Below are 26,379 nucleotides of genomic sequence, written 5' to 3' on the forward strand. Positions count from 1 at the left end.
TGGACTGTAAACACACCATGACAGAATGTAAACATTGACATGCTGTGGTGAGAATTGCCCTTATATTAACTACACTCGATCAACACGCTGCTAATACCAACCATAAGGATTCAGCTAACTCTAACGGAGTGTATTGAATATATGAATGAAAATCATTAAATACATGCATGAAAATAAGTTTATTGCACAGCAAAACTGTGAGGATTATGTTGTAGTGAAAGTTGCATACAGTGCCAGCTGTTTTAGTGTATAATGGCTGCTGAACTGTTGCATTTAGGATTATTAGACTTCCGTGAATACTTATCTTTAATGAAGAAATTAACTCAATGCACGGAGTTCTCAGTTGCAAGATGTGAACTACTTTGCCATGCAGTAGATGTTATAGAAAACATCAGTAAGACATCTCTCAGGTTATCGATCTCAGATGAAAGGAGTCTACATGAAACTTACCAGGAATTGGTCGGACAATGCCTGTTACCTCAGTTAAAGAAGATTATTAACAAGTGCTCAGTTGATTCAGCGTCCCAAGAACCTTATCTGCCTCATATCGATGAAGCTGTGGAAGGGAGAGAAGCTTCTCACGCCACAGATAATTCTCTTGTAAATTCTAACGACGAACAAATTGTGAAAGGCTATGATTTTGATGTGGAAGCTCAAGAAAATCCAGAGGACAGAAATGCAGTAAAAGCTAACGAACTGATGCTTATACCAAAGTTATCATGTCTAATTGTTATGCTTTTGGACATAGTTTCAAAATCCTCCAAAGTACACAGTAAAGTAAGTTTTGATGAACAGGGTGCCCATTTACTTGGAAAGTTATTTGAAAGCATATCCCAAAACCTTCCTGTGCATTGCCTTGAAAATATGGCAGAGGAAGAGCACCACAAAGTCAAGATTCTTTCGCTTATTTATGCTAATCTATTAAAGGGTAAATGGTGTGTAACACAACATGATTTGCAGCAACCAGTCAGATTAGTGGTAGATGTTTCACTTGCAATGATGGAAACCACTCATAATGCTGACATTACAGCATTGCTTCTTACTCTTATTGTCCAGCCATACGTTGATGTTAAGAAGAATGATAAGCTTGAAGTTATTAAGAAACTATGGCACATTGTCAAGAAGTTTTATTCTCTTCAACGTGATTTCCATGTGGAGGAAAAGAACACAACAGGTTTCCTTATACTATGCTTCATGGCTGAAATTTCATTTGAAGAGGGATATTTCTGTCAACTTGGGAGTGATGATGCACTTTGGAAGATCATTCAGTATGGCCTTGTTCATTCAAATTCACTTTCAAGAAAGCGATCTCAATATATGCTTAAACGATGTGTAGATTTTTTATCTTCGGTTCTAGTAAAAGATTTCACATCAGAATTCATGTATTGGTCTGAGGGTAAAAATGATGAACTTTTAAGACTGTGGAAAGATATCTTTCTTCTCGTAGAAACCTTAGAAGAAAAACAAGTTCATGTTCAGAAACCTGTTTTAGAAAAACTAAATACTCTAATTAATGTGTGTTGTAGAACTGGGCAGAAGATGCTTCATGTCTCATGGATTCTTGTGATTTTCAAGAGAATTTTTGATCAAGACAACAAGAATATAAAGCAGTGGGGAGTGATGAAGATGCTAAAATTAAAGTTACCTGAGGAAGTTTTAATTAAGGGAGTTCTTTCCTTTATAACCTCTCATCTTTTGTTAGTACTGAGTGATTACTCTCTTTATGCTCGTGACCAAGGCCATCCTTCACACACTGTCAGTACTGTTGGGGATCAGATTGTTGTATTTTTTGTGAACATTATTAATTCCTTAGATGAAGCTCTCCAAAAAGACTTCCTTTACTCACTGCTAGAAGCAATGTTTAATGGAAGACCATGGGGCGGAATCCCGTTATTTTACTTATGTCGAGCTTTAGCTCTTGTGCCAAATACGGCTGCTTGGAATTATAAACTTGTTAAAAGTGCCCTTGGAAACTTTGAAAGCTGTCTTAGTACTCAGGAAATAGTTCTACGCTCAGCAAGCCAGTGTGATCTCATGAAAGCAGTACTGAAGCATATGGGATCTGAGGCTACTTTTATTGAAATCTGTGACATCATTGGACATTTTAGAAGGAAAGAAAGTTGGTGTCGGGGCACAGCCCTGTGGGAAGCTATTGTGAGTGGGCTTGATAATTTTCATGAGACTTCGCAGGAAAGAATTACATCCATCCATCAATCCATTAGCAAAAGCTTATATTCTGTGGAAATTGTACATGCACATGACATTGCACTGGGAATAAATCTGCTTCTTGAGGAGGTCTCAGTTTGTGATAATCCAGCAAAAAGACATTCAGATGTTATTGCTGTGTTTTCTGTAATTGATAACTTTTTAAGGGATTGTCATTTACGCCCATACATAGACAATAAGAAGTTTACCTGGGCCCTGGAGCTGCTAACTTTTACATTAGAAATTTTTTGTGATGTTCCTGCTGGTTACTCACTAAGGCAAGAAAATTTTGATAATTACTTTTCTTGCTTCTCAGAAGGATTAGATTGTGTAGCACAACTATTTGTCATTGAAATGAACAGATATAATCAGCCATATGACATTGAAATGATATCTTGTTACCTGAATTTATTTGCCCAGTGTAATAGAATGCACAGCCTAACGTTGATTATACATAGACAATATTCAGAGCTTCTTAGTGTATGTAGTCATCTTCTGAATCAAGGAAATCCTGTTCAAATCTCATTTGGGATCCATCTCTTGGAACATCTCATGTTGTACTATTATGAAAGTACATCTAATGAAGCCAGAAAAGAGATGAATGGGCTGGTCCTCTACATGATTCTTCATAATATAAAGAGCCTAACTGAAAGAAGGCAGATTGAGGGATGTAATTCCTCTGAATTTACTTCAAAACTGTTGGTGGAAACAACCCGAAGTTCTTGGAGCTGTGTTGACCTTCTTGTATGCAAGGTATTGATATTTATTGTACTGTGTAAGGTATATTTATTTGAAATTCCTGTATGGAATACTTTCTGACATAATGATTTCAGTGTCTTGATAATTCTAAAGCAAATTTGTATGCTCTGTTTTCCAAACATTGTCGTTTATAAAGGAAAAAAAAAAAAGGTGTAGCATCCAAGCTTAACCAATATCTCATATGTAACTTTACATTTATGACATTTCTGATGTATATAAAGCACTCTCTCATACACACACACACACACACACACACACACACACACACACACACACACACACACACACACATATATGCAAAGGGAACTGGTTTGGTAGAATGCACTTCTCTCACTGTAACCCACATCTTGTAATGATCCCAGTGCAGTTGTCATATTTTTTTGTGTGCTTTTTGCCACATCATAGATTATCTTTTAGGTGGTGTTATTCCTCAGAATGTCTCAAAATACTGATGACATTAACCAATACTTTGCATGTCTTTCAATATTTTCATTGTGAACAGGAAAAAATATTGAAATGTTGAATCTTTGCATTACTGCCTGTAGAAGTGGTTTCATATGTAGGTTGCATTTTGCAAGAAATTTGAAAAGTAGAGATCTGCGGTGAAGATGGAGGTAGAATTCTTTCTCCTCTACCTCTTTCTTGTCTGTGGTTTTAACATCATATGAGTTAATAAAGTTATAGGACTTTGGTATTGGAAAATACTTTGACGTGCTACTTTCATTTAAATCTGGGATATCCATAAGTACTAGCCAATTTCAGTCAGAAAATATCCATTGATAAGGGGACACAAGTTTTCTTAAATATCACTTTTTTTTTTAATCCATGAAAGTAATTTACTTTACTGTGAACACTTTTCTACATATGATATTTATATATATATTATGTTGTTGTTTTATATGTTATTCTTCAGGGCAGAGTTCTTAATGGTAGTTCTGTAAAATTTATTGAATTATCTTCAATTTTCAGTGTGTATCATGGAAAGATAAAGAAGAATTGTCATTAAGGGGAGAAATTGAAACAGCTGTAAAGTCTGTTTTGCTAAGTGCTGTCCACACAGGTGGAAGGCATACTGTGCTTTGTGTCTTCCAAGTGGCAGTCAGTTTAGCTCCATTTATAATTGAGGTATGTTCATTTTGTGATTTCTTTTTCTTGTCTTATTTAGGGTGGTTAAAAGACTTCATTGCTCTATATTTTTTAATGGATACTCATCAAGGCTGTCATATAGAGCTGATGAGAAACATCTTTGGATGTAGGTAGACTGGTCATGATGGGCTCTGGAAGTATTAATTTAGCAGAAGTTCAAAGACATTGAATGCAATTCACTATTTTTTTTTTTAAGCCATGGTAACTAGTTTCATTTAGTTTTCTGAAAACAAAGTCTGTATGAGATCAGTAAATAGATTTTTTCTTAGCTGAGATGGCAAGGCAAACTGAAAGGTGGGTATGATGGACTGGAGAGGAGGAAATTCTTCCCTTTCTGTATTATTCCAAAGATAGAAACAGAGAAAGAAGTTAAGAGAGGATTTATCTTTCAAGGCTCTTCCATATGTTTTTAATCATACCTTGCTAAGGTGGGAAACAGCAAAGAGTTTAAAAAAAGAATCTAAATGGAGAAATAAGTTGAGAGTTCTGAAAAACATTTTCAGTTTATTGTTGCTTCACTATGGACTCACATATGAGTGCAGCATGATCCCTTTTTCCAGGATGAGTACCATATTTGATATTTGCCATTTCCAGGTTGGTGAATGTGAAAATCGAATCAAGTATTGATTGTATATCAGCCCATCTGACTAGTGTGCTCAGTGACATCAAATTTTCTTTGCATGCCTTAACACCATTTAGAAATTATGCCTCTACTGAAAGTAATCCTTACAGGTCTTCCCCTTTTTTTCCCATAAGTATTTTCCAGTGAAAATACCAACTAGGGAGGTACATTACCTGGGTATTGGGAGGGTTAGTGATGGTTGCATAGTGAGCCAACTCTTCAGTGATTGTGAATTTGTATTCCTTTGACCCAGATAACTGTCTTCCTACCTCACCTGCTCATGGACTGCTGGCATTCTGTCCACAAACATACAGTCTCCTTGTTACACATAACACCTGACAGCACTTAACTTACACAACCCATTCTTCATAACTCTAGATTTTCCTGCTGTGAACACTATGCACTAGCCGTGCCTTTAGGCAAAATGGTAATAACAGTAGATAGAATTAGTAGGTAGGAACATTAGATAGGAGTATTAGGAAGAAACATATGAGAGAAGTAGTTGGTAGGAGCATTAGCTGGGAGCATTAGGTAGTTGGAATGCTGGGCAGGAAAATTTAGGCCAGAGCCACTGAAAACATTGTGCTAGAGTTGCCCTATCCCAGTGGCTTGTTAAAGATGAGGCACTAAAGCCAAAGACTGAGAAGCACCACCCCCTTGAGGGAGTTCTCAAAGGGAATGGGCATCAGAGATATAGAGAGATAGATGCCAGTTGCCTCTAGTTGTCCTCTTTCCTGTTTCTTTGATTTTTTGTCTTATGATCCATATATTGAATGTGATCCTCATCTGATTCAAACATTATCAATGTTTAGCATCCATTTTCCTTGTATTTCACTAATTCTACAGTGGGTTCAGTCCATTTGCTGATTAATTCATGAATCTTATTTTTATCCACTTCAGGGTGTATGGTCCTGTGTAATAGTATGTTTGTTCCCCTTTGCTCATTATTAATTCATTAATTCATTATTGTCTTTACGCACCTTCATAGCATTCCGTTTTCTCACTTGACTGCTTTCCTCACCTGCTTTTTCCACTGTCTAGCTCTCTTTTTGATTTTTCAGTCTAATTTCACTTGCTCGTCTTTGAATTTTTTCCTCTAATGATTACTCATCAGTGAGTTTTTTCACTAATGATTACATAGGTTATCATCTTCCAGTTTACTCACCTTATCCTGTTATTTATCAAGCATTACAAATGTCTTATCATGGGTCTCCAGTTTATTTCTTTGATTTTTTTACTCATAGTTTTATGTATGTTTTGGTTCTGCTGCTGGCTTATCTCTAGTAGCCATCTGCTTCAAAAGAATTCCAGTGTTTTGAATTAAAAGTACTTGTTCATTCGTATTTTGGGCTCCTCTTTTATTGAACTTTCAACATCAAATTCTCCTCACATCCTCTTGGCGGTGGCCTTACCATTAGTTTGATGCTTTTTTAATGATCTCATGATATATTTCAGCTGTGACATTCTCCCTAGCATAGGGGTTGTCAGTCTTATTGTTAGCCATGCTTATCCTTTCTGTTTCAATTGTTTAATTAAGATAAAATCACTTCATTATGAAATTGCACTGTTTGTTTGAGCTTCTATTTATGTCATATCATGTTTGATTTTTCTTTTGATATGTTTTCATTAAAGGTAAGCTATTCTTTATAAACTGCTCTTGAGTATCATAGATAAGACAAAAAGGAGAAATGTCTTCACTCTTTTAGAGGGGGACTTTTAGCATAAGTAGATTATGAGTGTTGCCAAGTTACCCAGCTACCAATGAGCATTTATCTTTTTAATTTCCACTTCATCTTACTGATGCTTTTGTGTATCTTGCATTTGTGAAGCACTTTTAATTCATTTTTCTGTAGCAGAACTTTCTTTTTGGGACAGATGAGTAGCAAAGATACTGTAGGCTCCTTAGCAACACTCTTTTCAGCTTGCTAGGCAGGGAATCATAAGTGATTCATTCAGTGTTCATTATATATAAGCATGAATATCTCTTTCCAGGCTATCTCTAGCTGAAAGATATGCACATCATTTCCACTATTAGAATCCCTTTCTTCCTCTTAATATCTTTTTGTGGTCATTTTCTGGCCTGTTGATATCTTTTTTTTTTTCAAATTTCAGAATGCACTGTGGCAGGAGTTAATCAGGTTCATGTGGGTATCATCTTTGGAGTTTCGCAAAGGATGTGATCTGTACCGATCTTTGATTGGATGTATGACTGATCTTCTTTTCCATGGTGATGCACTAATCAGTTATGATTATCACAAGTTCATTATCCAGGTGAGGGTTTTTGTTCTTTGTGCTGTCTCTGAATACTTTGAACACTTTATTTAAAAAGTATTATGTCATCAAATTGTTAACAGATTTTACATTGTACTTTTCTGTTCATTATAGTTTCAGTAGTTAACCATGTTATATATCATGTTTAGAATACTTGTGGAATAATTGTGTTCATTGATAAAGTTTGTTGTCTTTCACACTTAAAGTATTGTGTTTCTCTTTCATTTAAAGTTATGTGTGAAAAAGATCAGGTGTTTCTGTTTGTGGGTAGAGGCATTATCTTGCTATGGATTCCTTTTCACAAACATAACCAATTGAGAGGAGTTTGAGTAGAATGATGGTTTGCTTTGGTGATGTGTTTAAGAGTGGATTTTGAAAGTAGTTATAAAAGCAGGTTTTTCACTTTTAGGAGATTAACAGTCATGTTGTAATATCCCTGTGAATGAAGAATTGTATTCTTTATGAAGTTCATGTATTGGAGGGTCAGTCATAGAGGATAGTAGTAGGAAGACTGAAGCTGGGAATGATTATGTATGGAGAAAAATTAGGAGTATACAAAGGGTTCTTGACTATAGGAAGAATGTAGCATCTCAGAAGCTCGGATAATGGAGTTTATTTCTGTTCTTATGTGTTAATGTAACAGCTTAGTTTTCTTAGATACGTATAAGTAAATATTGAGTTAATACATATTAAAGTAGGAAATGTGTTAAGAGGGAAGATGTGACAAGATAAAGGATCCCTCAGCCTCATCTATAAACTATTCATCCACTCCTTTTTAAACTACATATAACTTGTCTGGTCTTTCATCATCTCAAAAGCAATTAAAGGAAAGCTGCAAACCATATATGATGATCCACTCAGAACAATTACTGGCTGCCTTGGAACCACAATCATTCATCACCTACACAATGAAACAAAGATTCTTCCAATACTGTCTCATCAGGGTTACTGGGCTTCACTTTTGAGAGGTTACAATACAAGTGAAAGGTCACCTTTAATGAGGCTGTATCATTGGGACTACAATTTTTTGAAAAATGTCTCACTCGAAAGGAGTCCACATCTTCCTGTTACTGGGATTATCACAGCCTTGGGCTGCAGGAGCCTTTAGAAAGAGGACCTGGGTAACACCAAGAATCTTTCACAGAAATTGGTCCTGGGTTGATCATAAATAAATGATTAGTAATATATGAGCCCACCTCATCATGCTCAGCACTCATTTTTGGCACCAGCATAAGACCTTTCCCAAGTAAAAATAAAATTTTAACCCCTGCCTCACACTTCTGTAACCTGTAATCACATATCCCCACACACACACACACACACACACACACACACACACACACACACACACACACACACACAATATATTTAACTGACAGAACTCATGCATGCTGAAATAGCTCAACAAGCACTGAACAACCACACTACCAACTCAAACTTAAACTCCAATCCACCAGACGTATTTACACCCATCAGAAACCACCTTCCCAAACAAACACGAGTCATACTTTCCTGTGTACACTCTGGACATCACCCATCCCTACAACACTGCAGACACTATTTCAATATATCCTTCATAACTATGGTCCAATTTCCATAATGAGGACACCAAACGCTTATCTTTCAATTGCCCTGTAATCTCTGCATATAGATGCACTCACAACATCATAACACTTTATATACTGCTTGCAGTCCCACTTAAACATGTGGGATCAGGAAGCCTGCCAGCTTCCTGAGCTCTGCATAAGCCTCATTAAAGGGTAGGAAGTAAGTAATTAAGATATGAGAAAGACATGTGGTATATGAAGAAATCTTTATGACGGGTCATAATGATATGATTGTACAGGACTAATTACAATGAAGTTCATAAATTTCCACAAAAGTTTCAGAAATTTAAGTTACAATTAGAATATTAATAGATGCACAGATAAAGTGAATAATCTTCTTGAAATCAGGGATTTTTCTGAAAAGGATGCAGTATAAGGGGGTACTGTAATGGAGGTATTTTTATATGAGGACCGAAGTATGAATGATGTTAATGTTACATGATAACCCATCATGATGTGTTGAAAAAATGATAAAGAAATGATTTAGTAGCGTGGAAGAGTTTATCGACCTCAGCACTGAGGACATAAGGGTCTATTGTGAGTGGATTAGATATAAGATGGACTTAATACACTCTAGTGAATTTCTGCATGATCTATATCATTTCTTTTTGCTACTTGTATATGATTTTTATCTTGTTGCTTATTCACAGATGTCCCAGCAAATGATGAGCACTGGAGAAGCAGTTCAGGGGATTGCTGCACACATGTCACGGAGCTTGGTAACCAGTTTAGAAAATATCCAAGCTAAAAGTATCTTAGACCCTAACTCTAGCAGGGACTTGATACGAGATGTACTTGTACCCTTGCTTATGTTTGGCAGTGTCTTTCGAAAGCAGTATAAAATTATAATGGATACAACAGTGTTCATTCAGCAATGTGGGCAGTTATATAGCACAAATTCTCTTTTACAATGGTGAATGATAAGACTGTATGAAGATAGTTTTTTCTTTTAAGTTTGTCTAATATTCTGGTGTGTCAATGTCATTTATTTTTAGGTATTATATATTATCATAGGTAATCATGTATAAGAAAATCATGTGTATACTATACAGGAGGGTTTCAGAATTATGAGCTTATGAGCTAGCAGCTAGAAAGAATATTTAATTCCTAGTCCAGCATACAATCAATTACTGATATTTATGAACCACCAAACTGCATATTTTTTTCACAAAGTGTTGTTTGATTTAATATTGTATTAACTGCAATTTTTTTTGGAGTACAATATCTAATACATTTTTACCATCAAGTTTAGGTATTCTATCTGTCTGTCTATAACTCTGATGCCTGTTCCTTCTGAGATCTCCCATCTAGTGGTGACCATGGCAAAGGAGTCTCCACTTATCCCTGTCCCATACACCATTCCTTGCAGTCTTCCACTATTTCTCTCCCTTCAGTACTCTTCAACTTTCCTTCATGTCACAGATGGTCTTCCTCTCACACCAACCCCTTTAAAACTGTGCTATCATACCTTCTTCCTGTAAACTCCCGGGATTGCATTCTTTCTACATGCCCAAACCCCCTCAAAGTATTACATTTCACCCTCTTTGCCACTCCATAATCTCTCATGCACCCATTCATTTCATGAAATTTTATGCATTTCTTTATATTTTCTGACTTATGAACAGGGTCTAGGAACCTAACCTGTTTGTGACCCCTTGTACTTACTTAGTTTCGTGCCCCAAGATCCCTGCCTGTTTGCAGTTCATGAATAGCCAAGTAATTTATACAGAGTGTAGCAAGTCTATCCCAGAGAATTGGTTTCCCTGCCCTTTGTTAGCCTTTAGGATTGGAGATGATGACCTCAGATTTGTAACATTAATTTCCAGATTGGATTCTTTTGCTCTCCCAGATAAAAAGTTACATCAAAGTCCATACTTAAATCACCCATTTAAAGAAATTGATAGATATATGGGGTAATTATACATTTTTGATAAAACTGTATACCTCTAGAAGTCTGACAAGTTTGTAATTGGTTGCTGTACTTACTGACGATTACTTTGGATTGTATGTACTTGAATGTCCTGTATCAATTCTTCCACTGTAATGAGTTCTTTTCACAGTGATTATGATGCTGATTCTAAAGCACGTGTGGTTGCTGTCCGATATCTGCTTACTCTGAGCAAAGACAGATCTATTGACAGAGTTTGGGCACAGATAATTGTAAGTGGAATCAAATATCAGTATGCCCGATGCACAGGAGAACTTAGGGATTTTGCCAATTCACAGAAGCATCGTTACAAAACAAGACTCTGCAAGCATTTCTTCTTATTCTTCCATTACTGGATAAGGTGAGAAGACTAAGGCAAAATGCATGCTTATGTGAATTGACATTTCTCACACAAAATATTTATAACTAATGGATAAACACAAACAGGCATGCAGAAATACATATGCGTACCTTACAGTTGGGCAATGATAAGGAAAAAGGACAGTAATAGTTGAATCAATTTCAGGGAGAGCTCTTCCCATAGATGCATATAGCATTTCAGGTGGAATAACTGCTGTATGAGGCACCTTGTTGTTAAGCTGACAAAGGCACATAGATAGAACACTTACTGATGAGTAGATTGTGGAAGCCTCATTAGGAAAATGTAAGCTTGTTGATGCATTTCCAGTATAATGGAGTACCATCAGTTTCTATTATCTTCGGTTTTTCTTCCATTGTTTGTGTGAATCATAAGGGAAACACTGTTTCATAAGGAAACACATATCTGTACCATTATAAGTGTGTGAATCACATTGCAAGACAAAATTGGAGTAGTTTTAGAGTTTTTCTTTACATAGGAAAAGAAGTGTATAGTTTTTCTATTTCTGAATACTGGTCATATGTTCCTCACCTATTTGCTGATTTTGATATTTCCAGTTATATTTATGTTGTTTCCATGTAACTTTCCAACTTCTGGGTTTTCAAAGGAGAGGGCAAGGGCTGACTACTTGTATCCCATGTCTAAAGATGGCACAATATTTTTGTCTCACTTCTTTCATATATTTTTTATGTACGCTTGGAAAATTTTTCCTTTTATTTTCTTCTTGTGCTAAGATCTTATGTAATGTTATCTTTGGTATTGGAGGGCAGTTTTCTCCTAATGCCTCTGTAATTCATAGAGCTTTATTGTTGAAGTTATATCTCCTAAACTGTCTCTCTTGTTGATCATGTTTACTGTTCAAGGTCATTGGCACTTGATATAATGGTGTGATCAAGTCTGTTGTTTTAGTGAATTTGCTTCTTTGTAGGATTATGGATAGGGGCCCTAGTTCTGGAAAATTCTTTCCTTAAGTAAGTGGCTGTATGTACCTGATCCACTTACAGTAACTGGGAAAGGCTTTAAAGGTAATAGGTGGATAGAAGAAATTTGAAATCACAGTATTTTTCCATTATAGAGAAAAATGAAAACCAATGCAAATTGTCAGAACTAGGAACATTCCCTCCCTTTTTTTTCATTTATCAATCTACCTCTCAAGTAGTGAATTTATTATATAACCAAAAGTAAATATTTATCTTGTAATGTTCACATTTCCTGTATGATTTTTGTTGCATCCTTATATTTACATTATATCATTGCACTGTCCCCATATTTTCTTTATTTATAGACAGTTGTTTATGGTCTGATTCATTATTAATTTATGTGTTTTGAGATTCATTTATAATGTTTTTTGTTCCTTTAGAATGAGTGTTCAGATGACCTAGCATGGCTTTGTCGAGGTTTGATCAAGGATCATCAGCAGCCAAGTGTACGTTACATGCAGGAGTGGGGAGTGGCACTCATCACGATAATGCATCCACAGCTGTTTCCTGATTTCCTTAGCCACTTCATACAGGTCAGATGAGTCCACAATTTACAGTACACAGACCTCACGATTTATGCAATAGTTACATTCTTGAAAATGGTCATGTCAAAAACATGTAAATCAAATGATATTACTAATTTAGAGGTTTTTGTTATGAATAAATTAGTACTGAATATTATATCAATAAATAACCACAGGAAATATGGAGTACTGTAATATCCATACTGTAGAATGAATTCTATTGATTTATTTATTATACTTTGTCGCTGTCTTCCGCGTTAGCGAGGTAGCACAAGGAAGCAGACGAAAGAATGGCCCAACCCACCCACATACACTTCCACACGCACATATACATACCTATACATTTACACATGTACATAATTCATACTGTCTGCCTTTATTCATTCCCATTGCCACCCTGCCACACATGAAATAACAACTCCCTCCCCCCACATATGTGTGAGGTAGCACTAGGAAAAGACAACAAAGGCCACATTTGTTCACACTCAGTCTCTAGCTGTCATGTATAATGCACCGAAACCACAGCTCCCTTTCCACATCCAGGCCCAACAGAACTTTCCATGGTTTACCCCAGACGCGTCACATGCCCTGGTTCAATCCAATAACAGCACGTTGACCCTGGTATACCACATTGTTCCAATTCACTCTATTCCTTGCATGCCTTTCACCCTCCTGCTTGTTTAGACCCCAATCACTCAAAATCATGGTAATGCTGCTGTCTTGCTTATGTAAAAGTTACAAAGGATGAATAGGAACAGATGAGGTGAACATAGAAAAATATATACAAATCATTAATGATGTTTGCAGTAGCTAGGATCAGGCTGCTCATGGCAGTCTTTAAGGGCATTTCTAAATATATTTTTTCATTACCAGAAGCAAAATGTCTATACTGTGTGGTATGTCCTTGACATTAACATGCCAATAACTGTCCTCAGGGGACTAAGGAAAGAGTTGGGTGTGTTGGATCTTTTCTAGCTGCCTTGACTCACATTGCTTGTACTGTGGAGGATAATGAACTTCTGTGCCAAGCCATCCAGCACACACTCCCTTGGTGTATGGCACAACACTTTAATACCAGACTGTATGCGCAGGTGAGTTACAGATACTTTTTTTTCCTCAGAAAGTTAATTGGCCTTAATGATGCCATCACATATGTCTCATGAAAAGCATGATTTTGAGCTAGACCTCACCTCTTGCCCAGTCCTCCTCTACTTCAGGTTTTCCTCGGTGTTCACTGAAGTTCAAGACAGAACAGATTGTCAGGACAGTTGTATGGTGCAGCTGTGATGGATGGATAGAGTAATGGCTTATTAGAACTTAAGGCAGAATTTTAGAAGTAGTCGGTAGGAGCATTATGTAAGAGCCTCTAAAAACTGCATGCTAGAGTTTCTCTCTGCCTGTTACGGAGTGAGGTGCTAAATGCCAAGAAGTGACACTGGAGTTTACCAGTTTTGGAGACTCTTTTGCTTTGGCCACTCACTTAAAGGAGCTCCCAAAACGAATGGGCACACAGCCACCCCCTTGAGAGAGCTCCCAAAAGAAACAGGCAACTGAGAGATAGATAGATAATTTCTCAAGCAGATATTCAATGTGACATATAATTGTGTTGTTTGCCTGCATTTATTGTTGCATTCACCTAACATGTTGACTACATTATGTGGTTTCCTTGGAACTGCCTGATGGAGAGCTTCAAAATTTGCTTTTCACAAGTGCAAAGCCAGTATTTTTAGAATTTTTATTCAAGTTGTTGAGTATATGAAATTGAAAATTATTATTTTCCATTGTTATCAGGTATCTTTAAGGAAAATATGGCATCATTGTGAAGTAAAACAGATAACAGCAGTTCTGGAGAAATATGAACCAGTTCAACAGTGCCTACAGTTTGTCGCACAACAGGGCAATGCTGCTCGAAATACTGTAAATATGCTGAATGATTTTTATTTCAAGGTCTTTCATCCAATACAGCACTATACTGTTGAGGTAAGCTTGCAGCTTGATTTTCTTGTGTAAAAATTGTCTATGAAAATCCATAATATTCAGGATATGAATAAAATTTTGTCATGTGAAAGGGTAAGAGGACAGGAAATCTACCTCAAGGGAACTGGGTATCCTTACATATTGCTAGCCTGGAGAGTTGGGGACCCTCACTCTGCAAATTTGATTTCTGTAAAAGTTACATTCACTTGACCCACTTCATGCAAGTGTGAGTTATGGTAATGGGTATGAGATAAGGATTTCCTTGCTAAACAATGTAAACTACTTTCTTTTATGTTGTTTTCTACTTCCTAATCAGAGGCAGCCTTGAAAGCATGAAAGGTTAGCTAGTTCAGGGTTTTGGAAGTGCTGGAATTAGCAGCTCTGTATGCACCTTTGCCTATGTTTTTTCCACTCAAACTCATTTCAGATAACCTGTATCTTTTCACTGCTAAACCTAATATCCTTGCTTTTATTCATATTTACTCTTTGGATATCTCCTTTTACACAGTTTCCCGAATTCATACACCATCTTTTGCAACCTTACACTCGAACCTGCAACCAGCACTGTATTGTCTGCAAACAACAACTGACTCACCAAACATATACAAAGAATCTGATGAATTCTTGTCAACTTACAATGAGTTTTAGTATAGCAGTATAGCATTAATACTAGATAACTTTCCAGATGCCTGATATGTGGCACCCTTAAGTTTAGGCCATTTGTTTGCTATGACCCATCATTAGTGCTTAGAGTTGATTTTGTCTTGTTCACTAATTAGTCAGTTCTCATGAGATCAGTTTACTTACCAGTACTCAGTATTTGCAGAACAGTGATGAACTTTGTTATTTCACAACAGACAATCCTACATGACCTGCCATGTTTATCATTGTTGGCTGATGATGAATGGTTAACAATGGATTTCCTTTTGGATGCTGTTGATACGGACAAGTTTCCCATATGCAGTGACCTGCCCATCCGCAACACTGACAATGTTCTGGCAGAGTCACTTCCAGCTCCATGGGTCATAAAAGCTGCAGGTGAGTGAATATTAGTTCACTAGTTAAAGCTTTTCTTCAGATTTTTTTTTTGAGAAATTTCATTGTAAAACTACATGCCAAGAATTATCACTCAGTGAACACCCTTGTAATTCACATGTAGTGCAGTTGTAATTAAACACTTAAAAAATTTCTATTGTGGCTAGTACGCAGAGAAATTGCTTTAAAAATGTAACATATCCTTAACAGTTACAGGAAATAGAGGAATATGAGTGGTGTGAAAAGCTGGGAGATGAGAAAGCTGAACAGCACAAATGAGATATAGAAAAGAAGGCATAGTTAGTTTCTGCACATATCAGTCCAGCTCATCATTTAGCTAATCCTTAGTGCTGATTATGTCTGTTTGATTTGGTCATTTGTGATAAGGGTAGGTTTGTGTTCACTCTGAAACTTTTCTTTTTGATATTATACTGCTTTACTGGATGCCATATTTATAGGTGAGACTCTTCCATCAGAAGAAAGAGATGGTCCTTGTGAACCCATTCACAATGTGCAGAAGAAGATCACTCCATGGAAGTCAATGTTCCCAGAAATAACTGCATCTCTGGATCTTCCTAAGCAAGTAAGTTCATTACATAATTGTCAGCAAAAGTATGATTGATAATATTCAGAGCTATAATGCACTTTACTTTCTAAAATATATGTAGTCCTGTAATAGGCAGGCATTCACTGCTTTCCCCATAACTATTGATACATGAGAAAGGTAGGAGGAGGAAGGCTTTCGGTTAATGGAAAAGTAGATCTGGAGATATTGAAATGATTAAAGAGTCCTGAAATGCTATTCTCTCTGTCTGTATCTCATATGTCCATTCCCTCTTGAGCTGGCCATGGTAAAAGTCTCCATAGCTGGTCAACCCTAGTGCCACTTCTTATTGCCTCACCCTTAACAGTCCATTGGTAAAGGGCGACTTTAGTGCAGTGTTTCCAGAAGCTCCTACCTGATGTTCTTACCAACTACTTCCATGTAATTTTTTTTTCATGCTTGATCACTATTTCCTGCATTAGTGAGGTAGTGCCAGGAACAGACAAAGAAAGCCGTGCAAGGAATAGAGTGAACTGAAGTGATGTGGTATACTGGGGTTGACATGCAGTCAGTGGACTGAACCAGGGCATGTGAAGCATCTGGGGTAAACCATGGAAAGGTCTGTGGGGCCTGGATGTGGAAAGGGAGCTGTGATTTCGGTGCATTACTTATGCCTAAATTTCATTGGTATAGAGAGTTTGTCATTTTGGCTGTGATGAAGCTGTATTTGGCTAATCTGAACTAATTTTTCAGTAATTCATTTTTAGAGCCTGGAGGGTAATTAAGATTTTTAAGTGTTTGGTAATATAGCTATTTGGCAACTAATACCCGCAGATTTAAGATATGCCTATCGAGTTGCATATGAATAGAGGTGCTTGTCTTTGAAAAATATGTTAACTTTCTAAGGAAACAATAGGTGGAGGGGGCAGCCCTTTGAAATGTACCTGAAAGTATTGTTAGAAAGAGAATGAAATGTGCTCTTGTGATGAATTGATGGCTGATTAGATGATTGTGATTGAAATTATTGGGTCATTGATATGACTTTCTACAGCTGGTAAGGCTTGTTAAAGGGTATGATACTCCTAGCACTAAAGAATGTAAGACTTTAAGTGAAAAAGAACCAAGTGCAGAATTATTAGTGAAATGTTTGAGTCAGTGTGCTCTGAGTGTATACTGTCTTGAATATAGTGGATGGTTCAGCAGTAAATATACATTAAAACATGTATTGAGAATTAAATTTTATGAGGTGACCCTAGAAATCTTAAGTCACAGCTTTGTGGAGTGAGAGAATGTAATCAAAATTGATTTTTTCCCTACAGAAGGAATCATGCCATGGTCAAGGAGGTTTGATCCTTGTAGCCTCTCTGATTGACAAGCCTACAAATCTAGGAGGTTTGTGTAGAACATGTGAGGTCTTCAGCATCGAAGAGTATATTGTACCATCCCTTGCTGTTTTGGAAGACCAGACCTTTAACTCACTTTCTCTAACAGCCCAGCAGTGGATACCCATCCGTGAGGTAAGTAAAGTATATCCAGGTATCCTCCTGATAAATAGAGGGTTATAATCTTATGCCGAGAATAAGAGTATTGCAGACCAATGCTGAAAGAAATATGTGAACCATTAATGAAAATACTTACATTATGAGGTAGAACCAAGAAAGAAAGAGAGCCACCAATCAAGATTAGGTAAATGTGTAGGGAAATTTTTTCTTTAATTTTTAGTCTAGTAATAACAAATTGTAACTTTTGAACGTAAGATGTAAAGAATGAAAAGGGCTAAAGGAGCTCAGAAAGGAGCAGTAAAGACATTAGTATATTCTATAAAAGCAAATGAGAGGCTTTCAGAAGAGACCTTATGAAAATGTTGTTTTGCTGTTAATGTGAGAACCACAAAAAAACTAATAATGATGACTTCATACATGTAAAGAAGACAAAACATCAATAATTGTTTCAGGTATGGTTTTGTAAAATTTAGATAGAAGTAAAGCATGATTTTGTAAAGCAAGAGGAGTTTTTATAGAGTGCAATGTAATTTGCTGAATTTTTGAAGGAAAATTCAAACCCACAAGAAGTGTAATCACCCTTAGACCTGAGGGACATTAATTTTTCCTTCAGACTTGAGATTTCTTTTACTTTTGTTGTAGATGGAAAAAAACTACAAAAGGATTTATGATTGTGTTTTGAATGTATTGTCTGTACATAACTGCTCAACTTAAAGTGTATTATGAAGCTTATCATGAATTATTTTAATGTTAACCCAGTTGGTGCAGAAGAGGTTGAAGTGGTTTGGACATATGTAGAGAATGAGTGAGGAAAGATTGACATAGAGGATATATGTATTAGAGGTGGAGGGAACAAGGAGAAGTGGGAGACCAAATTGGAGGTGGAAGGATGGAGTGAAAGAGACTTTGAGCAGTCGGGGCCTGAACATCCAGGAGTGAGAGGCATGCAAGGAATAGAGTGAATTGGAACAATGTGGTCTACTGGGGTCGACTTGCTGTCAGTGGACTGAACCAGGGCATGGGGAATGTCTAGGGTAAACCGTGGAAAGGTCTGTGGGGCCTGGATGTGGATAGGGGGCTGTGGTTGCAGTGCATTATACATGACAGCTACAGACTGAGGGTAAATGAATGTGGCCTTTTTTTGTCTGTTTTCTTGGTGCTACCTTGCTGAAGCAAGGGGTACTGATGCTGCTTCCTGTTGGGCGAAGTAGCGCTGGAATTAGATGAAGGCAAGCAAGTATGAATATGTACATGTGTTTTTATGTATATGTCTGTGTGTATGTATATCTATGTATATGAGTATATGTTGATATGTATATGTGCGTGTATGGGCGTTTATGTTTATATACGCGTATGAGTGGATGGGCCATTCTTTGTCTGTTTCCTGGTGCTACCTTGCTGATGCGGGAGATGGCGATCTAGTATAATGAATAAATAAGTAAATAAATAAATAAATAAAACTATTACAAAGTGTATCTGTAGATTTTCACTGTCCAAATACAATATCTGAATGGTTATAAATCATGGATAAACTTATTAAGGAATAGAACTCCTCTCCCCATCCCCTGAAACATACTTCAGGCCTTAACGCCCACCTGAACTGGGCACATGGGAACAAGACCATTCTCCAGTTGCCCATCCTATTGAAAGAGTCATGTCCTTAGTACATTTTAGAAGTGAATTAAAGTGGAATGAAAATGATACCATGAGCTTCTCTCCCATTGTTATGTTTGTTGTGTCCTGTACAAAGTGTAACTTAGATTGCTCACTGTAGAGTGAAGTAGGATGAAAAGAATAGGCTGAGATGATAATGTGGGTTTGGTGCATTACACATGACATAGAGAATGGATGTGAGCAAGTGAGACTTTTGTTTGTGTGTTATCTCACTAATGCAGGAAATGGCTGTCAAGTACAAAAAAAAATCTACCAATACCGTAGGTTGAATTATTCATGTAAGGTGCTGAATTATCCCCAGACATTTCATTCATCACTCATCTTGGCAACCCTTGTTGTAAATTTAGCAGTAGTGCTTAGAATATTTCCTGAGAAATTTTGCTTGTGAATTATCAGTCACTGAGCATTTCAGTTATGTGCCTTTGTATTGAATTTACTGGTGTCTGTAGTTTATCCATTGTTAGTTGAAGGTCAAGTGGAACAAAGAAATTTGTAGAGATAGATCATGCAGATGAAAATGATAATTGGAAATGTCATTTTATTCCTGTAATCCTGGTTGCTCCTATACTTTGTTAAGTATTCTGAGAACCTTATCCTCATATTATGTTATTTTTCTTTTTAAAGGTGAAGCCTGATGGTCTTGCAGATTATTTGAGAGCCCTTCAAAGCAAAGGTTACACCCTGGTAGCTGCTGAACAGACTGCCAGTAGCATCAAACTCTGTCAGTACAGTTTCCCTAAAAGAACAGCTGTGGTATTAGGGTGAGTTGTATACCCTTTTAGGGGATCTGTTTTGTTTTAGGTTACTATTCTTATTGTATAATTTTGTGGCTGACAAACTATATGAATCGTGGGCAACAGAAAGTGTGAAATAGTATTTGAGACATTATCAAAAAATGTATATGTTATTGAATATATATTAAGCTTAAGAAGTACAAGGGCTAGAAAAGGAGCATAGCTTGTAAAGTGGTAATGATTTAGAAGGGAAGTGCAGTGCATATGGGAAAAAAAGGTAAGGAAACTCTTTGACATTAAGTTTATAGAATATTAGAAGCAAAAGAAATGATTTTATGTTCTATTGCCCCAGGATTTCTTTCTCAAAGGGGTCCAGTTTTACCCCCAAATCAGGAGCTCCTGCAGTTTTAAGGCAGTAGCAAGGAAATAATGAACTCCTTTGAAGTGAGAATTAATATAGAATATTTAAGAGAGCAGAGTATATTTAATTTGTCTCTTAGGTTTTTAGATACATATTTTGTGACTGAATTATTTTTACCTCATCTTACTTCATCTTAATTTTACAGGAATGAAAGAGAAGGAATTCCATGTGAGCTTCTTCAGCTTTTTGATGTATGTGTAGAAATTCCACAGACTGGCATCATCCGATCTCTCAATGTACATGTGTCCGGTGCACTCTTTATTTGGGAATATACGCGTCAGTATATCACAAAGGTCTCATAATCGTAAGTAGACTTTTAGAAAATCAAATTTGTGTTTTATTATTATTTATTATACTTAGTCACTGTCTCCCACGTTAGCGAGGTAGCACAAGGAAACAGACGAAAGAATGGCCCAACCAACCCACATACACAAGCATATACATAAATGCCCTCATACGGACATATACATACCTATACATTTCAACGTATACATACTTATGCATAAACAGACATATACATATATACACATACTCTCTGCCTTCATCCATTCCCGTTGCCACCCCGCCACACATGAAACAGCACCCCCCTTCCCCCACTCACACCTGAGTTAGTGCTAGGAAAAGACAACAAAACCACACTTCCCATTCCACATCCAGGCCCCACAAAACTGATTGTGAGCGAATGTGGTCTTTTTGTCTTTTCCTGGCACTACCTCGCGAGGGAGGAGGGATGCTATTTCATAGGTGGTGGGGTGATGACGGGAATGGATAAAGGCAGCAAGTATGAATATGTACATGTGTCTATATGTATATGTCTGTGTATGTATATGTATGTATACATTGAAATGTATATATATATATATATATATATATATATATATATATATATATATATATATATATATATATATATATAGTGTGTGGGCATTTATATATGCATGTGTATGTGGGTGGGTTGGGCTATTCTTTCGCCTGTTTCTTTGCGCTACCTCGCTAACGCGGGAGACGGCGATTAAGTATTATGAGGATAATATTAATAATATATATATATATATATATATATATATATATATATATATATATATATATAGTTTTTATATTCGAAGAGATTTTATTGAGTTTATTTTCGAAATGAGAAAGCATGGAAAAAAACATTAAAAGTTTAATTTGTTACTGTAGTTGGCTCACGTGGCTTCATAAACAATGTAAGTCTATATCTTAGATGATGTCAAGATAAACTAATGTATTGAGACTAACACGACTTCCCTAACGAGAAAATATATTCCTGGAAGCATTATAGCAACGTTTGAAATTTCCCGGTAAGGAACTTTCGCAAATGTCCAGATTAAAGAAATGTTGCGCAAGTTACTTTAGACTGGGAAGTGTCAAATATTATAAATGTTTAAGTAGTTTCTTGTTTATTTTAATGATTTTAAAGGATGCGTATGATATTTTTATTCGGGTAAAATGATAATTTTTAGGTAGCAGTGAATGCGTAGCCTGAGCTCCGCCGGGCGCCAAACAACCCCAACCTCAGTCGGCCGTCAGTGATCTTAGTGAGGACCTTCTAATAGAAATTTAGACGTGAACTTAGATTTTTATTATTTAAAATGTTCAAATTAATGCCAGCAGCTCCAGAGCCTCGCCGAGCACAGAGAGGAGGAGTCAAGGGAGCTATTTTAAATCTATATTATGACCCTTTTAAGTGGTAAGGAACATTTTATTAGAATGTTGAATGTACAATTGTTTACGTTTCGTAAGCATGTGGCGACATCTCAACATCATGTATTGTCTCTCATATTCTTATTAGGACTATGAATCTCACGGTTTTCCCCCCATTTACCAAATTCTGCGCATTCCATTCAATCTTTGGTATTACTACGAGGCAGAAGTGTTCATCTATGGCTTACGTAAAAGTCTAGTTTAGCTCCGCCGTTGCATGGCGTTTGGGTATTAATGATTATTAGTTCCACGATGTTGTTGTAGTGATTAATGTATAATGAATGTCGGCGAGGACGAGGTAAAGCATTATGTAGTTTGATGTGATGAATAAGGATGATGGACATGAGGTATACGTATACCATGGGAGTACGTGGGGGTGATCACCGGATGTAGTTAGTTCACATGAATTGCTATGAAGATCACATTTGTCAGAATTTTTTTATGAAGTTATCCGCACAGACGACACATTATATTGATAGGAATCAAGTTTTGAACGTGAGTATTGAAACAACAATGTCATAGTACTTTGGGTATGAAATTACGAAAAACTTTGTACATTAAAAGCTGTGCTGTGGGGACAGTAGTGAAGGTACAGTTGATTGTGGTGAGGATGTGGTTTTCTAGGTTAGGTTGAATGTAGGTTTATAGAGTGTGGCAAAGATGAATTTGGTGATGATGTCTCCCTCTCCATTGAACACAATGGTAAATGATAGTTCGCTGAGAGAAATATTGCATTTGCTCGCAAATGTGCGTATTTCTAGTTTATAATGATAATTGTATATTTTTTCAGGTCCGTATGTAAGAGTATCCTGTTCTTTATTGTTGGAGTGAAGACGGCTAATGATTTTGTTGGATTTGATCCTTTAAGCCCAAGTCCTCAATAATAATTATGTTCCAGGTAAGAAATTGAATTGTATTTGCTAAGCATAGATTTTTTCTGAAATTTGTATTGAGTTTGGTGAAAGTAGAGCAGTTGTTGCCATATTTGTAGGGTTTTGAAAGGAAGTTGTTAAACTCCTAGATCAAAGTTTACTCGTACAAGTTGACACATTGTAAAGATGATATATTGTAGATGCTACACAGTTGAATAAATTCCTATGAGCAAAGAGTAGAGATTGATGGTTATGGTTCACACTGGGTAGATGAAATGCCTCTGGGATCATTCTTTAGACCTGTTCGCTTACTGATATACATGTAGCCTAATCCTAACACAGGAGATGCATTCCCTGGAGAGTATGATGTTAGATGAAGTGCCACAGGATCAGTCTTGAAACCTGTTCCCGTACTGATATACACGTAGCCCAAGTCTAACAGTGGAGATGCATTCCTGAAAAGTGTGATGTTAGAAGAAATTACTTTTAATGGGACAAGTTTTACTCCAAATCTAACGGTATGAATGGCAGTTATTCTCCTAAGCGTGTCTTAAATTTGAGAATTTTTTCATGTGGTCACCAGCAAATGCAACGCTATGAATATAAAGTGAGTAAGACTTAACAGGGGCACGTAGGTAGGATCTTGAGGGCCTGGTTCTTTAGCGAGAGGTAGAATTACTGAGACTATTGAGAAGGACTCCTCATCATTTTAGCTCCTCTGTGGACATAAGAATATGTCTATTTTTCCTCAGTAAGCTCCTTGTAGGAGGTGATGACAGTTGTCATGAGCCTTTTAACTATGGAGCTGCATTTTATGTTTGGATTATCTTCCGTGAAGATGGCCTTTTTTTTTTTTTTTTTTTTTTTTTTTTTTTTTTTTTTTTTTAGGTAACGAAAGGCTGTGAATAATCTTTTTGATTGTGTTCAAGTGGTTGGTGTTTTCATCAGTTACAGCCTTTGTCTTAGCCTCTTCTAGTTGCTTTACATCTGTGGTAGATAAATGCATTCCATGGGACCCAAGCATTTCCATCATATCCACCTTTTGGCATTGTCAAACTGAACTTGTGTGACCATTCTCAAAATGTCAAGCTGAATAGCAAGCTCTCTCCTGGAATCCTTAGAAGCTGTGGACACATTCAGTCCAGATGTTTCCAATGCACCAGTCATATTCAACTCTTTAAGTTCCTGCCGTGATTCGCCAGTGTTGTCAGTGACTCATTGTTCAGGCCAAACTAGAACTACCATATATTTGGCATATTTTCAGTCTGTGTCCCTGATGAGTTGGGAGATGTGAAGTAAATGGCAAGCCTCAATTGTATTGCAAACCATGTTTAAGGTGCTAAAGCCATGTTGGGTGGAAGAAAGTTTACCTGAATATTCGGATAGCTCATTTAATGCTGATTTGTTTTGGTGTGTAATTTTGGATTTTTTTATATCCTTCCAAGTACAGTATTTTAGTTTTACAGTATTATATTTTTAGAATGATGTATGAGTGAATTCCGATAAGCATGACAACATTAAATTAATGGCATTTATGATGGATTATGTAGTCAGGCACAAAAAGGCACAGATAACTTGACACTAGGAAGTGAAACTGCAACAAAGGTATTACATCAACTTCTGTTACCTGACTTGGATAAACTGATCAGTTAGGCTCATAATTGACAAGAAAATAGTAATAAGTTCAAAGTTTTGCATACAAGCAAAAAAGATGGCAAGATAGGAGTACAGTATAAATCCAGTAGAGCTACATAAGTGAAAATAAAGACTGGTATAATAATTCACAAGGAATGACTTCCACTAGGGGTAGAAAAAAGATATGTGGAATTTCTCTAAAGTTATCCTCGTTAATGTTTCTGGTATCTTCTGCAAACAACAGTGAAAGGATGCAGTGGCTTGTTACTCTTTACATTTCTTTGTGCTTGAAAGTTATGATTATGTGGTCCTTCACTTGTTCATGCCTTAACTCATTGTGTATTATTAGAATGCAGTTTAAAACCATAATCTTGGACCTGCAATATGCTTTCTGCTGAAGGTACAAGTATTATAATTTCTGATGTTGTTGTGTTACATACCTCTGAATATGTAGTCACGTGTCTTTAAATCCCCTGTTGGTTAAGATGTTACCTCATACACTAAGAGTCAGAAGGGTAGCTACTCTAAATTCACTACCAGGAAGGACTTTTTCAGGGTATGTAACAATGAAAAGATTGAAAACGTGCCAAAACTATGACTTATCGAGATGTCTCATTAGTCTTTTTATTATGTGGAGGGAATGTATATATTTGCATTTACTTCCTTTTTGTCATCATGATTCAAAATTAGCCCTCCCCTTATCATCATCCTATGTATATATGAATTGTGTATAGTGCAGTAAAATCTTTATGAAGTGCGATTCATTTTCTTTGCAAATTTTGTCATAACTATTTTAGTGGTTGATATTTTCTGTGGCCTTACCTTAAAACATTGATAATGATAGAAATATTTGCTTAACATTTTTGCAGGTTATGTAACAAAGCTGCATTAGTTGATGTTGCTGTCTGTGCTCATTAAAATCATGTGAAACTGATGAATGACTCTTTTCCTTTGCAGATGAGCAGGTGTGAATGTAAAAAGTGTCAGTGTGTGGAAGAGACGTATTGTAAAATATTACTGTAATTATGATATGATTGGAAGAGTGAACAAATAAATAACGGCCTGTAATGTGGATAGATTACTTAATTATGAAATGAAATTCAGTCACCTTTGTGTAGTAGGTATGTCTTGAATAAAAAGCAAATTATCTAGTATTTGTTTTTGTCTCCAACTCCTACGAGTACCCAATGTAAGATTTTGCCATGATGTTTTTCATGGCTGCCACATGCCTCCAATAATTATTGATACAAGGTTGACTTTCCATGAATCAAATTTTCTTTTGAGCATTTCTGAAGATGTCCCTCGGATGTTTCTCGTTTCTTTTGGTATCACATCGAATAGTCTTTTCTAATTTGCCAGACTCTTAACCTAGTATCATATTGAACAGTCTTTCCAGCATTTTTGCTGTTCTCTCATAAATTCTTGTCTGATACCTTTTTTGAAATGTTCACAGGTATTACTCCCAGCTTGATGATTCTCGGTCTTTCTGTCTGATAGGCTTTTATTAACCAGTTTTTTTTTTTTTGTTAGCTGAGAGGGCATGGACAACTGAATGCCTGAATCAAGGCCATCTCAATGCTGTGTGTCTGTGCGTATATCCATCATAACACTATAAACAGTTTCAGCATATCCCAAGACCCTTCATCTCAGTACTGATACTACCATAAAGAAGACAACAAATACTTATGAGTCAGTTTCCCTACAGTTTTTGCACACGAGCACACAACAGTGCTTTATGACTTGTGGTCCCAGCTGATGGACATGTCCAGTTTCCTGAGTGCTGCAGGAGCTTTATAAGGATGGAATGGACTCTTGGAGTAGGAAAGTATGGTAAGGTATACAA

At 36.6% G+C, this 26,379-nt stretch overlaps 1 protein-coding gene across 1 annotated transcript; it reads left to right on the top strand.

The window, feature by feature from the left end:
- Window positions 1-8: 8 nt before the first annotated feature.
- On the top strand, window positions 9-25,687 carry LOC139764810 (probable methyltransferase TARBP1). The gene is given in 16 exon segments (XM_071691751.1): window positions 9-2,958; window positions 3,934-4,089; window positions 6,845-7,003; window positions 9,261-9,523; window positions 10,671-10,855; window positions 10,858-10,898; window positions 12,277-12,429; window positions 13,356-13,511; window positions 14,212-14,400; window positions 15,255-15,435; window positions 15,891-16,015; window positions 17,296-17,493; window positions 19,777-19,913; window positions 20,453-20,611; window positions 22,820-22,927; window positions 25,494-25,687. Coding segments are annotated over 14 exon segments (4,806 nt in total). The 5' UTR covers window positions 9-252; the 3' UTR covers window positions 20,610-20,611; window positions 22,820-22,927; window positions 25,494-25,687.
- The last annotated feature ends 692 nt before the right edge of the window (window positions 25,688-26,379 follow it).

This window comes from Panulirus ornatus, chromosome 51 (genome assembly GCF_036320965.1).
Source record: "Panulirus ornatus isolate Po-2019 chromosome 51, ASM3632096v1, whole genome shotgun sequence".
Classification (NCBI taxonomy): Eukaryota; Metazoa; Arthropoda; class Malacostraca; order Decapoda; family Palinuridae; genus Panulirus; species Panulirus ornatus.